Raw genomic sequence first — 16051 nt, 5'->3', positions numbered from 1 at the left:
AAGTCTACAAAAGCAAAGAAATAAAAAAAACACTAGAAGTGTAAGTTCTGTCTTCCCAATTTGACCATATAATGCTCTTTACCGTTTAACTGTATCCGGTATATATGTGCGTTTTGGAGTGAAATACCAGAAGCTTGTAAATCCAAAATAATTAATTGATGAAAATATGAACGGCTTAAATGTATTTTACAGTTGAGCAAAATATACACTCTCACATTCTCCTTTTTTCCGGCGACACACAGGCGTTTGTTTTGAAGTTCTCCATCTGTTAATTTCCGGTTTTGTTTCGCCTCACGGTGCGCAAATCTATCGCAACTGGACCTGCAGCCTTCGCCGAGGAGTCTCCCTCCTCCTCTCCGCCTCTGGGTGTCTAAACAGAAGAAAAGGGCAAATAAAGCCTGCACTTCTCGCTCAGGTGTGACATTTTTGGAGTTCCCGGCTCAATTTGAACCGCGACCCCTCCCAACCCCCCCCCCCCCCGCCCCCCCTCCTCCCCTCTCCCCCCCGGGCCCCCACGATGACAGACGCCGCACCGCCAGACCCCCCCGCCGCCCCGGACCCGGTGGTAGCGGAGCAGACGGAGTCCCAGCAGCGGCACACCGACGCGGAGGCGCCGGCCGAGGGTTTGCAGATGGACCAGGAGATGAAGATCTCGGACAGCGTGGAGGACGGAGGTAGGCAATGTGTCGTAAAGTTGGTAAAACACACACACACACACAAGTCTCATGGTCCCTTTGGTGCTCACCGTTTTCTGTGTGGATACTGTTGGAATGTGATATGGGCAATATATCTTTGTCACTGTAATGGACTGGATGCATTTTTCCAACTCTAACTTGATTATTATTATAGAACATTGGAGCCTTTTTGATAACCCTGCCTGTGTAATAAAGGGTCTGTCTGTGTAATAACAAAAATAAGGATACATGTTCCTTTCTAAGAGATCAAAGAGTTTATTTGGGCATTACCAAACTTCTCACATGGTTTCATTCCAATCCACCGCTTCGGTCCCGACTGGAATATCTCATCAGCTTTTGGACGTGGGGCCCTGACATTTTGTTCAGGGTCCCCAGAGTTCAAATTTCATTCACTTTTCTTCCTTTTACTTCTTTTGAGTGAAATGCCAAGACAACTTTTATATGGAGGTAACTTAAGACATTCATGCTCCCCACATGATGAACCGCAGTCCCTCTCGTGATCCCTTAACTTTCCGTGTGGTGTTTGTCAGGTGAAACATTTAGTCGGTCCAATGCTTTAGTTTAGTTTAGAACTAAATAAATATGAATAAAACCAAATAAATGTTTTAAAACTTTAGCATGTACGCGCGCCAATGATGTTAGCAAAAAGCACAAAGTTGTTGTTGCGTATTCAAAAAATACAGCTCAGTTTATCCGTACAATGATACAAATGTACGTTTTCTCGATGTGGAAACTGAACTCTCCGCGTGTCACGGCGCCCCGTGTCGTTGTCTGCAGGTCTCCTGGAAAGCAGCGTGCGCCTGAAGCCCCACGAGGCGCAGAGCTACCGCAAGAAAGCTCTCTGGGTCTCCATGGTCTCCATAGTGATCACGATCATCCTGGCCATCGCCGCTTTCAGTGAGTACGCTCATCGTTTCCTCTGTTTCCGTTTTTTCTTTTCGTCCTCCGGGCCCACAGGAAGTGACGCTTTCTTTCCTGCTCGATCGATCGACAGGGGACGACGTGAAGAACGCTTCAATAAAACCTTTGGGGGGGAACATTTGTTTTCTGTAAGAGGCAGAACAACTTTGTCGTTTGTCGCACACGTTCGGGTTTTCTTTCTCGTGGTAATATTAGATTCCTAAGGGCTCAAATTTGATCGTGCGTCAGATCGCTTTTAGAAAGCATCGAAGCACTCTGCCGGCCTCTTGCTCTCTTCCTGCTCTGCGGTTTAATGCGCGCTGGTGCGCTCAGACGTCGCTCTGCAGATGTGCAGATTTCCTGTGATGCAACAAGCGAGAAACACGACCTTCTGTTTGTTTGTTTCTTAGAGAATGCGCGCAGACTCTCGGACAGGGATCCCTCTTTGGTACCATCCGCCAATACGCTCACACCTAATCGGTTGATTTCGATTCCCGGCGCTCCCCCGGGGAAATACAGGCACAGGCGGTTTAATAATGAATCAGTCTTGTTTGAGGACGAAATTAGGTATTGGAATTGGATTAGTTGGACCACTCGGGATGGTGAGGCGTTGTGTCCTGGATGCCGCTTCCTAGAGTTCAGTCCGTGTTGCTTCCTACATTTTGCCCACTTCCTGTTCCGATGGAAGGGAGCGCTGGTAGGCCGAGCGGGACTGGAAGGCCAACTTCCGTCTTTGGTGTTCGTGTGTGTCTTCCGTCTTTGATTTTGTGCTAAATTCTTCTCCATGAAAGAGCCTTGTTCAGTTCAGTCTCTCTGTCGCCGAGCCAATGGAGCGCCATTGTAAACAAGGGCTGTTCAAACGGGCCGAGGCGTGTGAGTGTGAGAATCCTGTTTCAAACCAGCTGTTAAAATCACACTACTGTTTCTCTAAGATGCACGAGGGAACGTCGTCAACAATAGAGTCCAACTGGCACGTCATCGGCGAGCTGAATTCTGGAGACACGATGCTCTGGTTTCTTTTTGTGCGGTGAAGTGTCGCCTTTAGAGCATCATTTGGATGTTAGACACGGAGACGAGCTCGCCTCGCCTCGCATCGCGCTTATTTAGAAAAATCCTCGTTTTCCGATTTAGAACCGAATAAGTCAACATTTTGAGAAACGCACTCATTTGCAGTTCCCCGTCAGCTCTGCACAATGACACAGTGATGGCGGCTGGGTATCAAACCCTGTCAAACATTAGCAGCATTCCAACATTTGGCATGTCTGAGAGTGTGTGTGTGTGTGTGTGTGTGTGTGTGTGTGTGTGTGTGCGCGTGCGTGACAGCTTTCTTGGGAGCCAATTAGCCGACGCCGGGCTCTGCTTTGACGAACCGCGGCCGACTCATTTGCACGTTTTTCTCTCAGCGCCTAACGAAGGAGCGAGGAGGAGAGGAAAAAGGGAGAATCAAGGAGGGGGGGAGGCGTTTGTTTTTACTTCCATCCCAAATCAGATACTATCAACTAAAATATTGTATAAAATTGCATGAAAGCAAGAGTGTAACGTAGAGGGTGGTGCCTCAATAGCCTCATGACACCTCCTGCTACTTTCTCCTAGCTGTCAATAATGAGGGGGGGGGGATCCTGTGACATAACAGGTTGTCATAACTGTTGTTGTATTATTTGCTCGTGTGGCTTTTCTTTTTCGTCGCCAAATCGATCGATGGCACAGACCGTACCAATACGATCCGTTGTTGCGCTTCCATGCCGCATCCCTGCAGATTTCTGGCGTGATAAGAAATAAATAAAGAAATCCCACCGACTCATTTGTATTCAGGTGGTCGTTTGTGTGTGTTTTATAAACCCGCGAAGGCAGACTTCCTTTCGGTTTTCATTTCACTCCGCGGAAGTGGATGATTGCTCCTTCGGCCCAGAGAGAGATGAGACAATAAAGCCACGAAGGATGGATGGAGGAAAGAGGAGCTTTGCAGAAGGAGAGAATGAAAATAAAGGATGTGTGAGGCTGTGCGGGGGGGGGGGTGGGGGGGTCATGGTTTTGCTCTCCTCGCAGCAGAGAGAGGAAGAAAGAATGTGGAGGGTGGAGGCAGAGGGAAAGAGACGCTGTGCTTCTGCATGCAGGCCCGAGCGTCTGGTCCCCAGTGAGCATCGCTAAAAATAAACCTGTGCGGAGAGGAGAGGACCCCCCCCCCCCTCTCCATACACACACACCCAACCCTCACCGTCTATCTGTGTTTCATCTTGTTTGTCTCCCTCCACCACTGTGCAGGTGTGCTGGTGATTGCATGTTTTCAATAAAAGACGTTGACGCAGCAACACCATATTTCCCCATTAAATGAAATGTGACTCGTCCGGTCTCTCTCTCTCTCTCTCTCTCTTTTTGTTTCCTCTCTCCAGCTGTTTCCATCATGCGCCACAGCGCGTCAGCATTTGGATTTGCCGTAAGTTGACCATAGAACACCTACTCCCCCCCCCCCCCCCCCCACCCCTCACCTGCTTCCTTCCGTAACACTGTCCCTGTCCCCCCCCCCACACACACTGCAGTTCGACGCCGCGCTCGACGTCCTGTCCTCGGCCATCGTGCTGTGGCGGTACAGCAACGCCGCGGCCGTACACTCGGCCCACCGAGAGTACATGTGAGTACGCTTAAAAGAGCCTGAAAAAAGTTGGAAGTGTTTCACGTGGAATTAGCATTATATTGTCTTTAATTAGTTATAGCCTGCCCATATATCCTGTAAACATGTAAACGTGATCCTCTTTAATGTGCCCGGACAACGCCTAGTGTGTGTGTGTGTGTTTGTGTGTGCAGTCAGCCTCGCCCAGTATAGGAGTGTGTCAGATACCTGGCCTCTTCAGCTTTGTGAGTCCCTCTGGGACCGATCGCCTCGTGTCTTATCTCTACCTGCTGACAATGGTGTGTGTGTGTGTGTGTCTTGAGGTCAGGTGGGCCTTTTCAGCGCCGGCTGAATGGCGAGGGAGCTGCAGGCAGGCGACTGAAAGAGCGGGAAAGAAAAGAAAAGCGAGTGTCTGTCACAGCATCGGCGTTGTGTCCCACTCTGATGAGACTCAGCGATAACCAGAGAAGATAGACAGAAAATAAAAGGACTTAAGCAGCTGATCTTTGGGGGGGGGGGACTCAATCAAAACCAAAGCATCTGTTACCGAATGAAAGAAACAGAACTATCTCTCACACACACATAGATTGTAATCACACAAAATCATTATAATATATGTAGGCAAAGACAGATGCTTTAAGCGACACACACATACTGTGGCCTTGTGTTTCCGTTTTTTCTCCTCCAGCTGCTTTTCGTGTAATTGGAAGTTTGGTGAGGAAAATCAACGACAACCAGAGAATCGACATTATTCTTTGAGATCTTATTCTGAGAGAGGAGATATGGCCCGGGAGGTGATGCCTCGGGTACAGAGCGGTTGCCTAGGTAACAAGCGCCAAGGTGTCAGAGGAAAGAAAGCCGCCTTGTTTCAAACGGCCGGGTGTAATGTCAGAAAGATGCTTTGTGCGTGTGGGTCCTGCTGTGGACTCCCTGGGGTGATGTTCGGCGTTGCCGTGGTAACCCCATCCGGTCGGAGCACAGGACTTGGTGTGAGAACAGCATTCTGGAAGGAAGACTCGCCGGTAGCAACGGATGACCATATGCTCCAGTTGTGTTTGTGTCTCCCTGGAGACCGTGTTAATTGGGTAACGGTTTTGAAAGGACATCTGCTGCTTCTTGTCTTCGCCCTGTACGTTAAGTTAACAGTCACGTGGGATCGTCTCAGAGTCTTGGGGAAATCATTTTAGCGGTGTTTTTATTTTTATTATTATTATTTTTGTAATCATCACTTAATGTGCTTGTGTGGCAGTTCACTTCATACTCTTCTCCTCCACAGAGCCTGTGTCATCCTGGGCGTGGTTTTCATTCTGTCCTCCCTGTGCATTATGGGTAAGGCCATCCACGACCTGGCCACCAAGCTGCTACCCGAAGTGGTAAGTAGTTATTCATTAATTACCAAACACTAAACCGATTCAAGCTAAATACAATCTTTGAAAGCATTCGATTTTCTACCAGAATTCCCCTGCTTCCCCAGCACTACTATGAGAGTGAGGGTCTGTGTGTGTGTGTGTGTGTGTGTGTGTGTGTGTGTGTGTGTCTTTGATGGTGTTGCCGCTGCTGATGAAGAATGTCACAGACGTCAGGTGTGAAGACTGAGCTTTCACACCTCCTGAAATACTTTCATTGCCCTTTTGCAGAGCAATCATCATGTCACTAGAAATGCCTCAAAGGATCTGAACGATGATGATGATGATGATGAGTAAATATTGGATCATTACTTTGGATCATCATGCTCTGGTGTGCTGAAAGACCGTAGAGTCTCACTGCCTGTTTCCACTTTGGCTCGATTATCCAATTCACCCTCGTGTGCTTTTGTAAATTAGAAGAACAAAAAAACTCTGGTTGTCTCTTCAGCATCAACTGTTGCATATTGCATCTTGTCCTCCCGGCGCACGGCACTCAGATGCTTCATGCGGTAAGGAGCTGCTTCGGTATGCGGCGGTGCCGGGGAGGGGGATGGAGACAGAAAGACGGGGGGGGCTGGGGGCGCGTCAGGTTCCTGACGCCTCGTCCTCTGCGTCCAATTAATGTCATTTAGCAGCCAAAGCCACAGGTGCAGTCGTCTCTCCGCCGCCACTGCAGCTGGGATGTTCATTTTTTTTGGAAGGCGCAGTGAATCCGTCCCGCGGTGCAATATTAATGCTGCCGCAGAGGCGCTGAGTGCTCTGCAGCCGCCCTTCCTCTTTTTCTCAGTCCACGCGTTACATCTGGGTCACGTTGGCACAAATACAAACCAACAAGGGAGGACCGGTCGGATTTTGCCGGCCAAAGGCGGCGGTCACTGTGTAATTCTTGGCCTTAAACTCGAGAATTGATTAGCTAACAAGCTCAGATAAATGTCTGGCTGGTTAAAGTGATGAGATGTTGGGCTTGTTGGGGTGTGTAGTTCTTCTTTGGATTATTGTACTGTGACATATATTTTGCCATTTTATGAAATACTTCTCACTGTTAAGCATTCTGGGACATTTGAGTGTCATCCTGTATTGTGGCTTTTTGTTTACTAGTACATAGTATGGAATAACGTCTTATTTTAACATAGCTTTACTTATCTCATTTCTCAACATAACATACTTTGACTAGTTGACTTTTTTCAGCATACTGTACTATATAAAAACATTTCGACATGATATTCTGTTACTTAAGAAAAGTTGACATACCATACGATACAACTTTTTTTCAACACAATTATTAGACTTTTTTGACTACTACTAGTATTTTCAACATACTATACTATGCATCTTTTGTTATTTTTACAACAAACTTTTACCTTTATCAACAAAACATTTTGTACCGTTTCCAATTGGGAAGACGGTTCACATCCTAAAATGGGAATAAACCATTTATCCACCTTCCTCTCCTCCCTCCGTCTTCCCCAGGACGACTTCCTGTTCAGTGTGTCCATTATCAGCGGCTTGTTGTGCATCACGCTGGCTGCAGTCAAGTTCATGCTCGGCAGAGTGCTCACTAGCCGGGCCCTCATCACTGATGGTATGCACGCACGCACACACACACCTTCTCATTTGACTCATTAAGTGCATTTGTGTCCATTTAACAGCATCACAGTTTGACATACGGTGTGAGTTATTTGGAATGTGACGTATGGGGCAGGTGGGGGGGTGGGGGGGGGTCACACAGAGCTTCGTCAATTAAACCAGCGAGTTTCAGATGACCTTTGAGTCATCTGACAGACGCGAGAGACATTTAAAGAATGTCGCATGCCCAGCGCTACACACTTTGCATAGTGTTAGAGGCCCGAGCAGGCAGTATCACATGTCCATGGGAAACTCTCAGCAGGAGGGGGTGGGGTCAACACAGCATAGAACACCTCCCCTCTCCCCTCTCCCCCACCCACCCATCAGCTGACCATGTGTGAGTCACGTTTTGTTTGGTCTCTCCAGGATTCAACTCCCTGGTGGGCGGAGTCATGGGCTTCTCCATTCTCGTCAGTGCTGAAGTGTTCAAGCACGAGCCCCAGGTGTGGTACCTGGACGGGGCGATAGGCGTCCTCATAGGTCTCATCATCCTCGCCTACGGAGTCAAGTGAGTGAGCGGTTCTTCCTGCAAGTGCATTGTTTGTGCTCACGTCACCTAATGTGAGGTCAAAGTTTAGCACTTTCTGGAACAGCTATGGCGGGCCATAGAAAAGTACTTGCGTTTGCCGGGTGCGTCGGGTCGACTTCCTGTTTGACCTTCAAACCGCTGAAAAGCCTCTCGTCCCTCCGCAGGCTGCTGCTGGACATGGTGCCACGGCTCCGACAGACCAGGAACTACGAGCGCTTCGAGTGACGTGTGGAGCGGGGGCGGGATGGGGGGGAGAAGACGAGGGTTTCGGGGAAGGACGGGAGGGCGGCTGACTGACCGGCCGACAGGAGAAGCGCGGGGGTTCGAGCCCCCGCTCCCTGACTCCCGTCATTCATTTGAACTGAGGATCCAGGCTGATGATGCCAACGCAGACGGAGGAAATTATCGCCGCCTTTTAAGTGTTTTACAATTATATTTATTCGTCTTATTAACACTAAACGTGGGTTGTGTGTCGTTTCATGCCTCCACAATCAAACGTGGAAGGGGGGGGGTGAGAGTCAGTCGATTGAGGGGTGGAGCTTGGTGTACCTGGAACACCAGAGAGTTGTCGCACCTCATTGTGGTTCTTAGAGGCCTCTGCTCCAGTGAAAGTGATGCTGTAGCTAGTGTAGCAGTGGAGATTAATGTTGTTTTACCTTTGTGGCCGGAGGATATATCATTACAAGGCTCGTTTGACACCGGGTGTGTGTGTGTGTGGAGGGGGGGGGGGGGTGACATGCGAGTTGCTGTTTACAATGTTTATCTAGATTGTTGTTGGCTCTGTTTCAGTGACGATATAAATCTATCTGCATCCGGTCGCTAAGGAGAGCTGTGACCTCAGCCTCTGCTTCCCCGGAAACGTGACAGGAGGGAAACGGCAGCTTCAGGTGGACAGAAAAATGTGTTTTTCTTTTTTCTTCTTTTTACATTCACAACCTGCGCCATCTACTGTTGCACTCGGGTCATTAGAGATACAGCTGCGAGGCCTCCAATGCACAACGCGGTATTTCGCGCTGGAGTCAAAGGCCGACGAGGGCCGACATTTATTATGTTCGCTTGCACAACCCGGTCTCGCTGTCAATGTGCCGAATCGATTGTGCGTTGAGTCGGGGCTCCCTTGGTTTGCGAGCTGGGGAGGGATGTACAAGTGCTACTTTCCACCACTGCACATGTGGTCTTATTCGTGGTTTGTGAACTAGTCTGGCTAAAGTAATATTATAGTGTCTTTCTTCTAGTCTCGATGCCTGAGGGACAGGTCCGCCTGATGGTTGTTTGTGGTCCTCATGTTTATTTTTTTTCAGAACTTGTGGAGTAATTAAAATGGGTTGATGTTGTTCATTTTCTGATTTAAACTATGAAGAAAGATGATTTTATTGGGGTCTGGCGCTTCACAGAGGATCCTTTATTTCATTTTTTTTCATTAAGTGAATACATGTAAAAGCACAAAACCTGAGTTACTGCAGCACTGTGGAACATGGCGTTTGGTCGCCATGGCTACAGGAGCAGGAGCGAGAGGACGTCTCGTCTCACTGCAACCAAATATACACACGGCAAAATGTGCCAGCGTATTGATCCTGTGTTTTGTCCCTTTTAAGGACTTTTATTTGAATACTAAAGTTGTATTTTAAGGTTGTAAGAACGGTTTAGCAAAGTTAGCAGTTATATTTGTGCCGAAAATGTTTGAGGCCCAAAATGAACCCACATTTTTGCTCAGTATTGTACGACTTTGATGGACACGCACACACACACCTCAAACATACTCTTCTGTGCCAATGTAAATACTGAACCTGTATTGCTGTGATGTGAAACAAATATTAAACCAGAGTCTGAGCCTTTTGTCACAGAAAAAAAAGGTTTATTTAAAAATAAAGTTATATCCCTCTTACTCGTCATGGCCTGTGAAAACAAAACAAAAAGTTGTCGTTGCGTTACTCATGCGTGCGCTGCTTGGACCACAACGGCATCACGCGCTGGGCGCCAACTGGTGGATTCTCACATGTCTTGTGTGGCTGTGAGCGACGGCTCGGTTTAGTTTTTTCCCCCTTTTGTACGACGGAGACATTCGATGCTGAGGGCTGACGACCTGCTTCTGCAGAACGGCTGACAGTCTGATACACGACATGCTTCTATGAATGAGAAGGAGGCTCTGCACGCGACCACTGCTTCACTGGGGAAGAAAGGACACCGGGTGATGTTTATAAAACGTGAGTATCGCAATTACTGTAAAACGTGTAGACTACATTAGCGCATTTTTTTTTCTTTCTTCTTTCTTTCAGGAATAAACAGGGAACACTGTGAGCCGCATGTTCTTTCTTATGGTCAAGTTAAATAGCCAATGAGGACCCACCCGAGCGCCTCTAGCAAATGTAACACATCACAAGGCTCGGACTGATTCAATTGAAACAGTTTTTTAAATTGTATTAGGTTGGAATTAGATGGTTTGAGTTCACGTGACTGACTTTGAAAGAAGAAAAAAAAGATTCCTTTGATATGTGAAGTTTATTTTGGAGATTTGGGACAGAAGGCTGCATCACAAGACCGATTCATTCTTTTTTTCCTTTTTCTCTTCTGACGGGACAGAACTAAACCGTGGAAAAGGCACATCATTTTCTCTTTGTAGCGCTAACTTGGCGGCAGAATCACGTAACCCCGTTTACAAAAGTAAAAAATTAAAGAAACGTAAAAACAGTCTTAGCTGACAATGAGACGGTGCTGATTTCACACAACGACAACGACTGAATTGAAACAAGAAACGCGTGCGAGGCCTCTGCCGCCTCTCACCGGGGGACCGGATCGGTCCATCTTTAGCGAGGATGATGAAAAGTCGCTGCCATGATTCAGACAGGTTCTCGCCCAATGCCCTGCTTTAGCTTATCAAGGCGTAAAACCTTCCGTTTTCTCTCGTCTCTGCGGGAAAAGCTGGAAAAGAAGCGGATGAAGCCTCCAACCTGTTGATCACACACTTAAAGACAAGCAAGCTTTTTGTTTAAGTTACTCTTCATAAATAAAAATCTATAAAAAAAAGAAAAGAAAAAAAAGACACCCCTCCTATAAATAAAAAAGATTTCCAGCAAAACAAAGATTTGTATACAAAATAAATAAAAAGAAAAACTTTATACAGTGTTACTAATATCTTGTTAAACCCCATCGATTACCATAGTGCATTTTATTCCCAATTCACCACAAGAACTCTGAATTTGACTTTTATCTACATCTTCTTGTTCTCTTCACCAATAATAATAATAATAATAATAATCTGATCGACTGTGGAAGAGGAAACGAGGAGCTGCGAGTCTTTTCTCCTTGGCGTGTTTGTCGTTACGGTTTCTGACACATTGGGAGGCGAGTGTGGATCCGTGCTTTTTTAATTATAATTCAAACCTTTCGGTAACTTCCAGTCACCGACACTCCTCCTTCACAAGGAACGTGTGTGCGTTTTGGAGGTGAAGAATGTGGCGGATCTATGCCTGGACTTTTTCCCGCCTTTTCACGGGTCGAAGAGGACCGCCGCCTCAGCGTCCGGGGTCAAGCGTCGGGATGAAAATCTAGATATATACTCTTCACGTCTGCTCTAACGAGTCCGTTACAGTGTAAAACTTGGTTTGTCTTTAGCCGCCATGTAGGTGTGTTTTTGGGGAAGGGGGGAGGGGACTCCAGTGCAAACCTACCAAAGAAGAAACTGGGGGGGGGGGGGGGCGGGTTTGAGTGTCGTTGGCTGCCCTTGAACGTGAAGACGATCAGGCCATAGCCCGCTCAGTGCTGCGTCTGAGGGAGCACGCTGCTCATCTGCTGCAATTGCAAAAGTCTACGACGGCCCACTTGTTTTAGGGGGAGGGGGGGGGGGGGGTCGATTCAAGTAATTTCACACCCACTTCCGCAGAATCACGGTGTGAGCGTTTATGTGGCTGGCCGCTTCACTTTCTGCACCTGTGGGGGGTGGAAGGGGGGAGGGGGGGGGGAGACAATAGATATGGTGGCCACACGCAGTCTCTTCTGTCCAGACGCGGTCCCACTGAAGCGTTGTGCGATGGAGAGCTCGTTGGGCTGCGTCCACTTCATTCGACTCCCCTCGTCCCCCGGGGGCCTGCTGATGTTGGTGCTATAGGCAGTCCTTGCACAGCGCCACCTGGCCCTTCATGTAGTCGCGGCAGGGGCAGATGCGCCGCAGCGACTGGTGGGCGCCGGCGCAGCTGAACAGCAGCAGGTCGGCCTGGAAGACGCAGTGGCGGCGGGTCTCGCTGTAGGCCGGCACCACCGTGTCCGCGCTGGACTCCACCGTCTGGCAGTCCACGCCGAACCTGCATCGAGAGCGAGGAGGAGAGACGGGAGGATGAACACATGAGCACACACTTGAGCCGTGACCCATTTAAACCCAGGGAACAAACCGGGCCCTCCGGTGGCTTTAACGCGACACTGCAGTTCATTTCAATTCTCCCCACTGGATGACAAACTGTACATTTTTTATTATTAACGCGGTCGTGTGCTGCCACCCCATGGCCAGTTTTAAAATCACACCCAGGACGTGGAGCAAAGAGCGATCGTCCCACCTGGCCAGGTCCTTATCCTTGTTGAGGTGCTGGAAGAAGGACGGCTCGCAGATGAGCTGCTCCTCCTGACACACCTGCTTGCAGGTGCGTCCCGGCTCGGCTACTTTCACCTGCAGGGCGCTGAGAGGGGGCCACATCACCTGGCCGTGGCAGAAGTCCTGGCAACACAAAACCGGCGATAGGAGACGATGATGATGATGATGATGACGCTGACAAAGAAGCTAACGGCTAAACGGGTTTTCTTTCTGCAGTCAGAGTGAGTGACCTCCTCCAGTGCAGTCGATGTGTTTACCTGGTTCTCGATGAAGGCGTTGACTCTCTGCAGCATCCCCTCACAGGTGAACTCGTAGGGCAGGTAGGGCTCGATCTGATTGCACAAACACAAGACTGGTCAGAGACGTGTGTGTGTGTGTGTGTGGGAGAGCTCAGCCCGGGGAAACATCAGCCCTCCAGTCGTCCCCTGTAAAGGCCAAAAGATCTGAACAGACTCAGATTTAGGGAAACTTTAAACGGGGACGACCAACAACCGAAGCCTTTGTGGCGGCACAAATTCTTTGTGTGAGGTCGAGGAAGAGGAGGAGGGGAGAAAGGGGAGGGGAAGATGAGGAGGGGAGAAAGGGGAGGGAAAGATGAGGAGGGGAAGGGAGCCCTGGAGCCTGTTAGGCTGTAACTCGCCACAGGGCCACAGAACACATGTGAAACAATTAGGGGCATTAATAATTAGTAGTTTCAGGGGTTATTTAAGCAAAAATGAAAACATTAAATCCCTAGTATGATCAAGGATTTTCAATCTGTCAACCTGTGGAAACTGATATGCGAATAATCCAATTAAGCTAATTATTGAGTCACAGACCTATTCTGTTTTGTTGTTGCGTACTTAAACTCAATGATAAATAAAACACTTAGGATGTTGAATAAGAAATTAAAGTAGAAACTGTACCATTTGATGTTTCCAAGTCCTTTTTGCGACACAATTCAAAGAGCATTTTTCTGTGTTTACCTTCTGGCTGAGGATGGAGCGGATGGCCTTCTCCACCTCTACAGAGTTCTCAATGTCCACCGTCCACACATGGGGCTCCCCGATATACACCTCAGCGTACGGGTGCTGAGAGGTCAGCTGCAGACAACGATGACAACAACGGGAGAGAGGGAAGAGGTTAGACGCCTCCTATGCAGTGGCAGCGTCTGCAGGGTGGGGCGCGGGTGGGGGGCTTGGACACCTCCTCCTCTCACCTCTCTCAGCGTGGGTTTGCCCTTGAAAAAGTCTGTGTTCTTGCTGCTCTTCGCAGGGCTGAATTTGGGGTTGAGGAAGGCGCAGCCGTTGGCGATTGCCTCTAGGGGGGCGGGACCCTCGTAGGGGAAGGACAGACCCACAAACAGCTGCAGAGGGGAGAAATATAATGAGAAAAATATTGAGTCGTTTAAAAAAAAAAGTTGGGGAGGTGTTGATTGGTTTCTCATGTGTGCTGAGAGCAGCAGTTGAGATAGACCCTCCCGTGTTATCAGCAGAGGGCAGCACATATCACTCTAAAACAAGGGAGGGAAAGAAACCAGGTATATGAGGACACAGCTCTAATGTAATGCACATATGAAGAACAAGTGGGGCTCTGTCAACAAGTTCCCTCCTCCTGGATGGGAAAAGCAAATATTTGTGGAGCAGTGGCAGCGAGCAGCTACACTGGCCTGTCTGTGAGTATTCGTCTCTGGTGTGTGGGGGTGTTTGTCGGATATATTTTCAATAACTTGGGTTAGGATTTTATACTGATTTACACTTGAGTGTGGACATTACTCAAAGGATTCTTGTTTAACACCTACCACCTCGTCTGTGGCCAACTTCTGCCGGCAGGGGGCAGCAGAGCTCACTTATTCTGCATATATGTGTGTCTGTGTCTGTGTGCAAAAAGCTCCTCAATGCCGAGGAACAGTCGCCCACTATTTCTTGCGGGGAGGAGGTGAGGAAGGGGTGGGGGGGACGGAGAGAGGAGCAGTGATGTGGGAGAAATGAGCGATGGCAGCGTGTCTCTGGGAGACCAAAAAAATGGTTCAATAATAAGAATAATATCCAAGGATAGTCCTGTAATTAATCGGTTTATATTTAAATGAAAAAACATTCTCTATTCCTTCTTGAACAAACGTTATCCGTGTAATCTCAGACAATGTTCTCTCAACGCACGCAGAAAACGTTTTATTATTCTTGTGGACACGTGACTCGGTTTCATTGCATCAGATTCATTACGTCATTTACCGCCAATTCCGCCGTTTACGTTGGAAGTAAAGTCGACGGAACCGGACAGAAAACCGGAGGACTGAACTTCAAAGAGAGAATTACGCTGGTAAAGTGAGTTATTTGGATAGTACATCTTTTCCAGTTTTCATACTTTTCTTTGTCGAGTAAAATTAAAATAAAAAACTGGCCTTTCTCGAAGCTAACGTTAGCTTGGACTTTAAGCTAACGTTACCTTCCGAGGTAACATTAAGGTTATCTTGTGAAATAAATGAAGAGCTAGACTGGGGTTTCAGCGGTATTCAGCAGTTAATTCATTAATAAACACTTTAAATACCCGGTAATATATATAATATAATGTTCAGTCATTAAGTTACACAAGCCTAAAGCAAGCTGTAAGCTAACGTTAGCGTGTACAGCCTTGCAGATGTCTTTAATTACTGGATAAATGCATTCCAAAACACTATTGATTAAGAAACAGGCTGATAATAATAATTTAAATTTATTTAACGTTAACCGTTAATTCTAATGATACCCATCCTGCTGGTGGCTTCACAGTTCACATTTCTTCCCTTTAAGCCATAAAGCCTTTTTTTGTCATAAAACAACACCATTTGTTGGATGTAACCCAACACACTAAAGTGACTTTTTAATAATGACATAAAACATAGGAAAATAAAAAACCTAAAACAAAACGTAAAACACAAAAATGTATCTTTGAATTATAATGTAATTCCTTCCACGTCTAAATATAATAAAATACAATTGATATAATTGCGGTCTTATTTTTGTTCCAACTACAGAATAATCCACATGACTGCCAGATCTTGAGCCTTAAGGATTACCTCATACTGTGGACTTAACGCAAATTCTAAAAGAAACATTTGCAATTGAACTAGAATTAAGAATCCTGGACAAATTATTTGTTGGTCACTTTTTGACTTTGACTAAGCACAAATCATATACTTGACTGGCTTGACAGTTTTTCTTGCCTTAGGTCTGTAATTATCTTGTGATGTTTCTCCATCTCTCTCAGATTTAGGAGCCACTACAGTCCACATTACTGGGGAAGTTGGCCGAATACGCGCCCAAGCTTTTGAGCCTGTACAGAAGGAAGGGAAGAGCTGTCCACAAAAAACTCGAGGAGACATTTGACAATCGAATGAGGCACGTACTAACAACAGTTAGGGGTGGGCTCTTATAAGCTCTTGCTTCAGTCCACTCCTTTTGAGCACCATGTGTACTGCTCAAATAAATAAACAAATTCAAATTCACAGTTACGCAGTTAGTTTCTAATCTAATGTCTATACTTGCCTTAATCTTATTCTTCATATTTTTACAGGACAAAAGCCTTCAGTCTCTACATTGGTGAAAAACTGAGTTTATCAAGGTCTACCGGGTAAGGAAAATATACCTCTGCTGCTTGGATTGAAAGCCTTGCCTATATGAGACACCACTGTGCAAGATTTGTGGAATTTCTATTATTTATTTTTACAGAGGTATTCATTAATCTTCA

General features: G+C 47.1%; 2 protein-coding genes across 2 annotated transcripts in view; one reads left to right on the top strand and one right to left on the bottom strand.

The window, feature by feature from the left end:
- LOC119201033 (transmembrane protein 163a) lies at nucleotides 1-9492 on the top strand. The gene is made up of 8 exons (XM_037457028.2): nucleotides 1-674; nucleotides 1473-1592; nucleotides 3986-4029; nucleotides 4133-4224; nucleotides 5480-5576; nucleotides 7080-7191; nucleotides 7602-7743; nucleotides 7929-9492. The coding sequence occupies exons 1-8, from the start codon at nucleotides 518-520 to the stop codon at nucleotides 7987-7989; spliced, it is 825 nt and encodes a 274-aa protein (XP_037312925.1). The 5' UTR covers nucleotides 1-517; the 3' UTR covers nucleotides 7990-9492.
- Nucleotides 9493-11598: 2106 nt separating this feature from the next.
- The window catches only part of mgat5 (alpha-1,6-mannosylglycoprotein 6-beta-N-acetylglucosaminyltransferase), a 44918-nt gene continuing 40465 nt past the window's right edge, over nucleotides 11599-16051 (bottom strand). Inside the window, exons 13-17 of the mRNA XM_037456818.2 lie at nucleotides 13545-13691; nucleotides 13312-13428; nucleotides 12604-12678; nucleotides 12312-12469; nucleotides 11599-12062 (exon numbers count right to left, since the gene is read on the bottom strand). Coding sequence (XP_037312715.2) covers nucleotides 11864-12062; nucleotides 12312-12469; nucleotides 12604-12678; nucleotides 13312-13428; nucleotides 13545-13691 — 696 coding nt within the window. The 3' untranslated portion in view covers nucleotides 11599-11863. The remainder of the gene's footprint in view (nucleotides 12063-12311; nucleotides 12470-12603; nucleotides 12679-13311; nucleotides 13429-13544; nucleotides 13692-16051) is intronic.

This window comes from Pungitius pungitius, chromosome 3, assembly GCF_949316345.1.
Source record: "Pungitius pungitius chromosome 3, fPunPun2.1, whole genome shotgun sequence".
NCBI classification, from domain to species: domain Eukaryota; kingdom Metazoa; phylum Chordata; class Actinopteri; order Perciformes; family Gasterosteidae; genus Pungitius; species Pungitius pungitius.
This window is presented reverse-complemented; position numbering and strand designations above follow the sequence as displayed.

Coding starts and splice junctions, on each gene's coding strand:
- LOC119201033 (XM_037457028.2), top strand. CDS start 518: ATGACAGACGCCGCACCGCCAGACCCCCCCGCCGCCCCGGACCCGGTG. Junction 5,577..7,079: donor CCAAGCTGCTACCCGAAGTG/GTAAGTAGTTAT, acceptor CGTCTTCCCCAG/GACGACTTCCTGTTCAGTGT. Junction 7,192..7,601: donor CCGGGCCCTCATCACTGATG/GTATGCACGCAC, acceptor TGGTCTCTCCAG/GATTCAACTCCCTGGTGGGC.